Raw genomic sequence first — 11,658 nt, 5'->3', positions numbered from 1 at the left:
AATTAAATTAATTTAACAATAGAATCACTATGTAAAGTGCCCTTGAGGTATTTTATTACGAAAATGGCGCTCTATAAGTTATCCATAATAATAATAATCTGTTAATCTCAATAAAACCCTTTGACGGTCAAATAAATATTTAATGTCGTCACTCAGTACTTGTTTAAGAATATTAAGACTTACTCAAAATACACATTCTTTCGTTTATCATACCTTAAATTTTAAATTCAGACATTTTAATAATAAGAATTAGCTTAGAATTAAAGTTACAGAATTCTAAAGTTCTCTTGAAGTGATTTTTCAAAAAATTGGTGCTTTAAAAATTAGCCAAATATTATTGTACTGTACAGGTCACAGTTAAGACTGTATTCCACAATCCTGAAGCAAGGGGTAGGTGTTGGCCGTGTCTCGCTGCCGTCGTCGCTCTCGGGGCCGTAAATCCCGAAAGTTATTATGTCTTGAAATCCCTCTCAAGTCCAGTGTCACTGCGTAGGTCGGTAGAAGATACTGGTTCGTAGTCCTGGGGTGAAGCGATGGTCAAGTCCAAGGAGTTGATCCAGTAGTAGAGCGGGAGGTCGGGCGGAGTGACAAAATAAAACGACCTGACTAAGGTGAAAGCTCGAGGCGAACTGATTTATATATATATTTTTTTTTTTTTTTCTTGAGCACTTCACTAACACTGACACTTTTCTCGCCTGAGGGGCCACAGATTCTACACTGGTGTACCTGCGCTGTGCGCATTGCCACCATTTCGACACTGAATTTAATTATTATAAACTGACACTTAATTTTGAAACTTGAAACTTTTCGCAGGGAAAACTAGTAATAAAAACCCTGCTCGAAATGATTTATTAATTTGAAATTAACACATTATATAGAGCGTGTTACGGGCTCCCGCTACCTGCATCCGAACCGGCGTAAGGCTAATAAGGGAGTGGAGGGGGAAATACCGCCCCCACTATTCCCGGCCGGCGCGCCTCCCCCAAAGTGCATATAGGGAGGTGCCGGCGCACGGCTCGGTCACTTCGCTAGGAGCCGCCGCACGCGCCACGTCAATTACAAAATGCCCTTTTAAAGGCAAACATTAGTTCCGTTTACAAAAAAGCCTTTTTTAAGGCAGACCTTAGTCTCGTTTACAAAATGCCTTTTTTAAGGAAAACCTTAGTGTCGTTTATAAATACAAATGCCCTTTTTTAGGGCAATAATTAGTCAAACGTATAGCTCCAGGCCCTTTTTAGGGCCTGTAGCATAAATTTCTATTCTATAATACCCCGGTATCGCTAAAGTCAGACCCGAAAGTGGAGTATTTATCCTTTATTGTAGGTCCAACAATTAGCCGACAGATACCGGGGGCCCTAACTATATTATTGCGTATTAGATATATTTTCACCGTCCGTTACAATTATGTTAATGAATTCAATATTTGATCTTTGATAAACATTTTTCTTTGCTAATCAACCCAAACCTATGAAAATAATTATTCTGTATCCAGTACTAACCGAATGAGAATAAACTAAAAATATTAATCATCGTGGCATTTACTTTGTGAAATTCCATATTTTATAATTACATTTGTAGTGCCGTCTCTTATCCAGAATATGTTTATGTGAGATAGCATCTCATTTCCGGCCGGCGTTACCTAGTTCCTACCCGCCTCTTATACCGTCCTTTTTATGGCAACCCTTTTTGTCTCTTATGTTGGAATAACAGCTGGCACTGGCAGGGAATCTATTCCTTTGTTTCAGTTGACGTCGAATTTCCGTCGCGTCACTACTTATTTGTTGCGTTTTGTTTTGTTTGTGTTTTTGAAATATTAAAAAAAAAATATTTTACGAAACTTAAACATTGAAACCGTCCCAATAGGTAAATGTCCTCCAAAAATATCACCGCTTGTCGGAGAAAAGCGCCGAGATCGATCGCGATCAGTCTCAAGTGCTTCCAGTGGCGGTTAAGTGGTTCGAGTGATGCCGCTTCCAGCGCGTCGCCTATGAACAAAGGAGGACAAAGAAAGCGGAAGACGCGATCATCTCTAAGGCTGATTAAAACGTTGTCCAAGCAATTGGACAATCTCCAAAATTTTATCTTTCGAGATATGAGTGCCGCCTCGCGCAATCATTCGATTATCGGCGTTACTGAGGAAATTGAAATAGTTCCCCAGTCTTCAGGGTTCAGAATGCCTTCCGCTATGACCGCTCTGGTGGAACCAAAGATACCCCGGCCACCAACTGCCATCTTTAGTACGCTGAAATGCGTCCAACGCTTCGGATCCGCGGGTGATGCAACGTGCGCTACTCAAAAGTCATTAAGGACTACATCGCGGATCCAGGGTTCAAGGAGTTGGAAATCAACTCGGAGCTGGCAGCCTTTGACCCTACGTCGCCCCAGTTAGCCTTCATAGAGCGAGCGCTGGCTGCCATCACCCACGCTGCTCTAAAGGAAAGAGAACTCATGCAGTCCTCACTGCAAGAGTTAATTAACTGGGGCTACGATGGGGAAACGCTTCTGACCCCTGCGGTAAGAAGGCTGGGGTAATAGAAACGCGGCGTGACCGCTTTCTTCAGCTCGTGAAAAATAAGCACGATGTCTAGCTCCTCGCTAAAATTCCCCCTAGTGCATCCTTCCTGTTCGAGGAAGCAGCTTTCTCTTCCAAGCTGCAAAGGCTCGGGGGAGTCGGCAAGTTCTTCAGGATGCCTTCCATCTCGACCGGTCAACTGGTCTCGTCCCATTCCGGTAACCGAGAATTCGCCTTTCCGAAGCAAGTTTAAAGATAAGCCCTTTCGTGCTCAGAGGGCTGACCCTGGGCGGGACCCCCAACCGTCAACCTCAGGAGGACAGAGAAGAAAGCTCCAGCTCAGGCAACCGACTCGAGGGCAGACATCGCGTCGTTGAGCCTATTATAAGTGACAGCTTTCGGGCCGGGCAGTTAGCGGGAAAGATTCAAAATTGGCAGGACTTAAATGCTCCCAAGGTCGTTCTGAAAATGATACGCGGCTATCGCACCCCCTTCCTTTCAATGCCCCCGTTGGTAAGCCCAAAGAATTATCAACTAATATCTTACGAAACAAAGACGTCCGACGATATGTTTCTTCAAACAAAGAACATGTTACAGTCGGGTGTTCTAGAACCGACAGACAAATCTGCGGGATTCTTGTCGCAAATGTTTCTTGTGAAAAAGGGCGACGGTTCTGACCGCCCTATTTTCAACTTAAATGCCCTAAATTTACAGGTGATGATGAGACATTTCTCTCTCATCACTCATCACAAAATACCAGGTTTTTTTCAACCAGGAGACTGGATGACAAAAATCGATCTCTCTCAGGCTTATTTTCACATTCCGGTGGCTCCGACACACCGAAGATTTCCAGTGTCTGCAAATGACCTGCCTGCCATTCGGACTGGCTAGCGCTCCGCAAGCATTTGCTATGATTTCCAACTGGATTGCAGAAGTCCTGAGGAAAAAAGGCCTTCGCGTTGTTGTTTACCTAGACGATTTTCTCCTGGCTCATCAGACCAGAGAAACCAAAGAAGACTACTATCGAGAGAAGATCAACGAAGCTGGAAAGGATAAGAAAGAAGTTGGGAAACTTATAAAATAAATTTCGTGCAAATCAACAACAAATAGTTCTGTAAAAGAAATCAATGTTGATGGAGAAACACTAAATATTAAAAATCATGCAGAAATAATGTCGAATCATTTTAATATGTTTTTCTCTTCAGTTGGTTCTAATCTTGCCAAAGATATCTTAAAAAGGCTGAATTGTACAGAACAAGATTTAGCAGCGAAAATTAATATCTCTCCGTCGGAAAATAGCCTATCGACTATGTCCTTAACAAATCAAAAAGAACTGATTGAGACAATAAACAGTCTAAAAGATAAGTGTTCTTCGGGGCAAGATAACATTTCTACTAAATGCGTAAAATTGTTGAATGAAATTATTGTATTCCCTCTCATTCACATTATTAATAGTAGCTTTCGTTCTGGAATATTTCCTTAGTGCCTAAAACAAGCTGTCATTATCCCAATATTCAAATCGGGTGATAAAAACTCAATCAATAATTATAGGACTATTTCATTACTAAGCGTTATCTCTAAGATAATTGAGAAGATTGCTAAACAACGAATCTATGGCTATTTGGAAAAGAATAATATTCTCTCTAATAGCCAATATGGATTTCGAAAAAATCGTAACACATCTGACGCGATAGCAGCTTTCTCACAAATTACAACAGGGTACTTAGATAAAGGTCAAAAACCCTTGGCGGTGTTCCTTGATTTAGCTAAGGCTTTTGACACCGTTTCGTATCCTATTCTTTACAAAAGACTTGCTGAAATAGGGATATCAGGAAACACTTTAAAGTGGGTTCAAGATTATTTATTGGACAGAGTACAAAACACAAAAATTCAGAATGAAAGGGGAGAGAAAAAGCTCCAGTCAGCCGATGTTATTTGGAGTACCGCAAGGTAGCGTCCTGGGACCTATTTTATTCTTAATATATATCAATTCTCTCTGCGACCTGAGTATTGAAGGTAATATTCTTACATTTGCTGATGACACTGTCATAGATTTCAAAGGAAATACCTGGAATGAAACCTTCCACAAAGCTACTCTTGGAATGAAAACAATTAAAGACTGGCTAGACAATAACTTATTAACACTTAATATTGGGAAAACAAAATACCTGACGTTCTCATTGAAAAAAGTACAAAGGAGAACTTCAAGTTAATGCTGCATTCGTGTCATAAAGATATATTGAATTATTATGATAACAGTGGTACTTGTTCCTGTCCACAGATAAATCAGATAGAAAATATCAAATATTTGGGAGTAGTCATTGACCAACATCTTCGCTGGGAATCTCATATAGACACAACAACTGATAGAACGAGAAAACTTATTTATGTATTTTACAACCTAAGAAATGTGTTAGAACTCAACCTATAACCCAAAAAACCATACTAAAAATAATATTTAAATATCTTCCTACCTTTTCATCGGATTTATTGTTTAAAGAGGCCAAAGTCCTTTCAATTAGACAAATATATTATAAGTCATCTGATCAACTTTTGGACCACAAGTAGTAAACAAAGAACACAACAGGAAATAATAACAACATATTCCTCAAAAGTAAATTACTACGTACCAAAAAGTCAAATAACTTTGGCCAAGAGACATTTCTCTGTGGTAGGTCCAAGAATTCTTAATTTACTAGATCAGGTAACAAAGGAATCTGAGTCATTTTCGAAATTCAAATCTGGTTTGAGTAACTGGTTTGCTCGAACGGGAATGGATTTCTGCGATCAAATGTGTACTAACTGGTAAATGATTAATATGTATTTATAAATGTAAAATGTAATAATGTATACTGTATCAATGATGTGTATAAACTTAATATATATGTATGTGTATGTATAAAATATAATATAAATATGTATGTGCGAATATATATGTATATATGTGTGTGAATGTATGGTTATGAATGCATTACAAGTGCCCCGACTCAACACGGATTTTCTAGCGAGTCGGAGCAAGTTCACAGACATGGGTCGTTCCTGATTGTGTCGCTATAAGCTGTGTGTGTCTCTGTCCTTAACAAATGTATGTATAATGTAATTAATAAATAAAATAAATAGAAAAGACTCGAATGCTCTGTTCCACAATGCCTTCAGCGGACTCTGGACTTACCCATTGGCTTGGATATTCCCCCATCATGCTTGATTCCTCGAGTTCTAGCACACTTGAGAGAATCGACAGGGATGTACAATGTACATGCTCATAGCGCCCAAGTGGCCCAAAGTGTTCTGGCTCCCAGACGTCCGAGCGAGGGCTGTGAGACTCGCTCCAGCAGTGAACGATCTCGTGAACAACCTCGTGTATACTTCCACAGGTTACCATCTGCCGAGAATCCACAATATCCATCTGGATGTTTGGCTGATTGGGGGTGGGAAGAGTCTTAAACTGAGTGGCCTCCAGCGGAAAAGTTACTTTTAACATCTAGTTGGAGGGACTCCACTCTTAAAGCTTATGCAGTAGCATGGAATAGATGGCGAAAATGGTCCAACATATATAATGTTGACCTCAAAAACCCACCTGGAAACCAGTTGGCCCAATTTCTAGCATATTTGAAAGTAAAAGTAGGTCTTGCTCCTAGATCTATTTCACTTCACAAATCAGCTGTTTTCACGCTTAGCATTCCTAACAGGAACAACCAGCTTAGTGGCCACCCGATAGTGAAACAAGTCATGAAGGGCATAGGTAAAACCACTCTTAAATCACATAAACCACCAATTTGTGATCCCAAGATTGTATGCAGTTGTCTAGAGAATAATCCACCAACAGATATAACCCCGTTTGAAGCATCACGTAGATGCGCTTTAATTTTATTACTCGCATCTGGGCGAAGAGTTCACGATCTTACACTTTTAAGGTGTTCGCCAGATTATTTTGTTGATGCTACTGACCACATTATCCTATGGCCAGTGTTTGGATCAAAAATTTACTCGTCTCTACACAGAAAGTCAGGTTGGAAGCTTTTGAAGATTAGTGTAGAAGCTATAGATCCTGTGTTCTGGCTTAGGAAAGTATATACCCTGGGTAAAGACCAAAGAGAGGAAGGAAGCAACCTTTTTATTTCTACTTGTGGTACTGCAAAACCAGCTTCACCCACTATCATTGGCGGCTGGGTCAAATCCCTCCTGAAAGAAATGGGCATTTCTGCATCCGCTGGTAGTACTAGGTCAGCTGTAGCTTCCTCTAACTGGATTTAACAATATCCTATTAATGCAATCCTGGAAAGGGGGAATTGGTAAAGTTAAAATACCTTCTCAAAGTTTTACTGCAAAGAGAAAAGACAACGTTGCCGATCATAATCCCACATGTTCAAAATCTCTTACTAGCCTTTTCAGGCCTATTAACTGATGACAAGTAGAGAGACAATCTCTCGGACCCGTTATGCCAGTTATTCACTATATCTTGTAAGTTGCATAAACATGTATTTAATGTTAATTGTTAATGTGTATAGAGTTGAAATGTTACCGAGTATTACTGAACTCATCGCGGTTAATGATCTAAGTATATACCTGGAGGTAATATCTCGGCTCCTGGCCAGTATCATCTGGTATTATGTTCTAAATGGTATATCACAATTGACATCACCACTGTGTGCGCTTATGAACTATATCTGGAGATGATATCTCGGCTCCTAGCCAATATCATCTAGTATTAATACTCCTCTAAACAGTAAATCACAATTGACATCGCCGCTGTCACCAGGCGATAACAAACACTTCTCACATAAACATATTCTGGATAAGAGACGGCACTACATAATGAAAGAGTTTTACCTACTATTAAAACTGATATTATGTTGCCTCTCTTATCCAAAATATGATCAACACCCTGCCTGGTGATTCCCTGCCAGTGACAGCTGAATACCAACATAAGAGACAAAAAGGGTTGCCATAGAAAAAGGACGGTACTAAGAGGCGGGTAGGAACTAGGTAACGCCGGCCGGAAAGTAGATGCTATCTCACATAAGCATATTCTGGATAAGAGAGGCAACATAATATAAGTTTTAATGGTAGGTAAAACTCTTTCATTAATAAAGGTAACCGAAATTGACTGATGATTTTATTGTTTATTTTTATGTCATAAACTGTACTGCTTCGTAATGCAATTTTCAAATAAGGCTGAAGCTTTATTATTACGGAATCAGCAAACAGCCTCGCAGCTGCAGTTCCAGCTGGTAGCCACATGTTTTCAGTTACTAAGCAGAAGATATCGGATGCGGAACCACCTACATTTGCCATCCTTCGGACATTGGCCGTCGCTTTCCTTATTTTGTTAACAATAATACATCAAAACCATGCTTTGTTTAACTTTTTATCACGAATGCTTGACAAACTTACTGCTCTGCTGTATGAATATTTTGAGGTTGCTAGAATTCCATTTATCCATGCGCTTTGTAACTGCGGGACATTTGTTGATCTAGCTTCTGCGTGTAAATCTCATGCTTAAATTTTGTAAATAGATTTCCAACCATTTCCAGCAGGTCTAGAATTCGGACTGTCCATGCGCTCTGTAGCTACATGACGTTTTGTAATCTATCTCTTATTTATATATAAGATTTAAAAAAATAAAAAGTCAACTTTTAAATCATTTAAATGGGGGTTAGATTTCATACCATATTTAGCAAGAAATTTTAAAGTGATCGTGTATCAGTAATCAGATTTTTTTTTTATTTGTTTGGTTTACTAATTAAATATGTAGAAACATCGAGATGGGAGTGAGGGAAAAATATAATCAAAAAAAATAAAGAGTTTTGTTTAAATGTAGTTTCTTTATTCACAATTTCCTTTTCGTCATTAACGATCCATGTTACCCACTGCTTGTACATGCAGTTTAAAGTTTATGATATGTATTATGTATATATATACAGTTAAATATATAATTACATGAGTTCTAAATATAAAAGTCACAGGTTTATGTCAATATTGTATGTACATAGTAATAAAGAATGACTAAAATATTTTAATAAAAAAATATATATCCCTAATAACATTGGAAGACTGAACATAAATATAAAGTACTAAAATTATATCATCGGCCACTATTTCAAGATGTGTGAGGAGGAATTACAATGCAATGGCAGTCTTTTGTTTGAAAACACTAAGGATTATACTTGGCTAGGTTTGTCGTATAATCTACACGTCTAACTTAATTCCTTAATAATATACCAGGTTTAAACAACTTTTACTTCGCGCTTGTTGAACATTCTTTTTGCACCCATTTTCGTCTACGTCTAGATTATATAGGAACCCGGAAATAGGTTAGTTCTTATTTTATAACTTCTGACTATTATTTATAATTAGCAGGTTTACCTTTCATTATATTTACAAGTTAATAAACCTTTTATGACTTGACATGACTACAGACATTGAAAATATGACCTTCATAGGAAAAATCTTATAACAAATAATGCCAATTTATTGTCACTGAACTTAAGTTAAATATTAAATTACATAACTACACTCAATGCCGCTAAAAATAAGGAACACATTGTGCTTTTATAGAATAAAATAGAAATGTAACACATTACAAAAATACAAATAATCGTCGTTATATAATAAATTGTATATAATTCTAATATGTATATATATTTCTAATATGTAGGTACAATATGTAATTTAAAAACATTAAAGCGTTTGCTTTCTATCCATTAAGACCAGAAGCCAATTTGATACTAAGTCAAGATTGGCGGACATCTATTTATGTAATTATACACAACTACGTCATATCGGCATTTCCTCCCGCCTTTGTAGTTCTCATCAAATTTACACACCTAGAAATATGGAAGTTGCGCGAAACTATAAGCTATGTTCATTTATAAAAAGTATAACTACAATCGATTTTGCTTTTTGTCTAACAGAACTCAAAATTTAAAATAAAATGTTAAATATTTTGTTATTCAAGTAACTATTTGATAAGACGAAACGAGCGTAATTAAACTAAACATATTCAGTATTTTATTAAAAAAATATAAAACAAACAGTTGCGAAATTATTGATAACTAGATATTTTCATAAAACAACTGATTGAATTTCTACTTAAAACATATTCAAAGTCCTATAAAAACTGGTAAAAAAATACATGTTTACCCCTTGTATGTGTTAAACAATATACATATACAATAGGTGTTGGAATATTTACTAAAAATATTTATTTAAACTAAGGATACCTTAAAGTTAGTATAAAAATAACATAAACATTTCATAAAGCGTATTGTTTTGCCTTCCCCCCAATTCATTACATTATCTTCCAAATACATCGCCAAGAATATGCTATCACCACGGGCTATCACGAGTTATATCAATCTACAAAACAGTTCTAATCTTGTTTTGGGCAATCTTATCCAATAATATTCAAATTATAAGTAGGTCAGACTATCACTGGACTCATATTCTTGGCTGCATGATAATCATTTGTTAAACGAAGGAGCCATCTGTATCATCTTATCATTTTCCACATATTAAAAATGTCTCATTCATTTACACTCTTATAACAAAATACAAAAAACCCCCAACAACTCGATAATAGTTGATAATAGTCGATACTTAGAGAGTAGCTTCGAACGGATTCGGAGGTCTCTGATTTATTTAATAAAAAAATCTCTTATATTGAATAATATTTACAATTTACGTGATTTTACGAGATTGTTGCTAAATAAAGTAATCGCTATCATCAATTTAAACACTTCCATAGGAAATATATAAATCATTTACATGTTTAATTCAATTAAGCACATAAAATAAAAACATAATCATATTGTAACTATATAATAGTTAAAACAATCGATTTTCATATTCACAAGTATCGGGTGATCCATCAACGGCTTCAGGATTTCATTTTTAGAATTATTTATCTTTAGGTACGAGTTTGAAAGTTATTTTTGGCACTGAGGCACTAAAGGCATTTTATTTATATAATTTCAACATTAAAAAGTCTTTTTGTCACGTATTCACATTGACTCACATTCGGATTGTATCGAGGCAAGAGCCTCTGTATGATAATACTGCGCATTTCTTTCCACAATGTCACAAGAAGGTTTAATTTTTCAGTTTTATTGCTGATTTTGGCAACGAAAAATTTCAAAATTTGCGGTCAGCTGTCATTTTGTCACGGTGTTGCAATTGAAGAAATGGTGGCCAAAAGCAAAAATGTTCGGTAGTGAGACCTAAAAATGCACATCTCTGACATCTGTAGGGGTTCCGGCCTTGCCAACCATTTTTTCAGGGGTGTTGTGGGGCTGCGTCCACGCCATCCCCGAGTCGTTCCCCACCGGTGCTCTCCCGTTTGGGCCACCCACTCTTTCTTCGATAGTTTTCTGTACCATTTGTTCAATTTGTTCTAAGCACGCCTGAAGGTAGTCCTGAAACAATTGATACAATACATTAGTTTAATATTTACCATGAAAATATTTGGAAGTATACGTAACAGATGTGCAATGGCGCCGTGTAAAAAGTTGGCGACAGTTAGTAAACATGTCAAATGTTTTTTTTTTGTCGGATGACATCTGTGTATTTATATGCTTAAGATCTAATGATATATAGTTTGAATTTAAGAGCTATGTAGATACTCGCGAATCAGTGTTAAAACGATTGATTAAAATATTTACCTTTTCAACTCCAGTAAGTACGTGAAGTCTCGCTATCAAATCAGATAATGGAACATTCGCTTTGGTTCCCCACTCCAGACCTTGAAGAGCCGCAGCAATACTGGAGGCAGCCAAAGTGCTAGCGGTGTACCCAGTGAACTGGAAATCTGGAACAATAAAAAATACGTCTTTAGACACAATTTCATAAAAGAAAGTACACAGACAATAATGAATAAGTAATACAATAAATTATACAATATGTATAACATAACTGAAGTACAAAATACGATTTAGCACTTATAAAATGTTTCCAAAATGCATTTATCTTATCATTTCGTGCTATCATTCAGTTATTAAAACGAACTGAGCATTAATTTATGTTCCTAGAATCTGGAATGCTCGAAGGCTTGGTTGCGATTTAACAAGAATTTTGATACCTCTTGATAAAACAATTTACTTTATAAACGCAGTGTTCGATGGTGGTATCTCCTTAAATTTTTTGTATGC

At 37.0% G+C, this 11,658-nt stretch overlaps 1 protein-coding gene across 1 annotated transcript; it reads right to left on the bottom strand.

Moving 5' to 3' along the window:
- Positions 1–10,420: 10,420 nt before the first annotated feature.
- On the bottom strand, positions 10,421–11,318 carry LOC148277109 (G1/S-specific cyclin-D3-like; the record flags this gene model as incomplete). Its single annotated transcript, XM_088233318.1, has 2 exons — positions 10,421–10,926; positions 11,173–11,318. Coding segments are annotated over 2 exons (341 nt in total), but the record flags the coding sequence as incomplete, so codon positions are not given.
- Positions 11,319–11,658: the final 340 nt, after the last annotated feature.

The sequence above is a fragment of the Micrasema longulum genome, unplaced genomic scaffold, assembly GCF_059751315.1.
Source record: "Micrasema longulum isolate JH-2025_06_02 unplaced genomic scaffold, ASM5975131v1 h1tg001081l, whole genome shotgun sequence".
Classification (NCBI taxonomy): Eukaryota; Metazoa; Arthropoda; class Insecta; order Trichoptera; family Brachycentridae; genus Micrasema; species Micrasema longulum.
The sequence above is the reverse complement of the archived record's forward strand: the minus strand, read 5'-3'. Positions and strand labels throughout refer to the sequence as shown.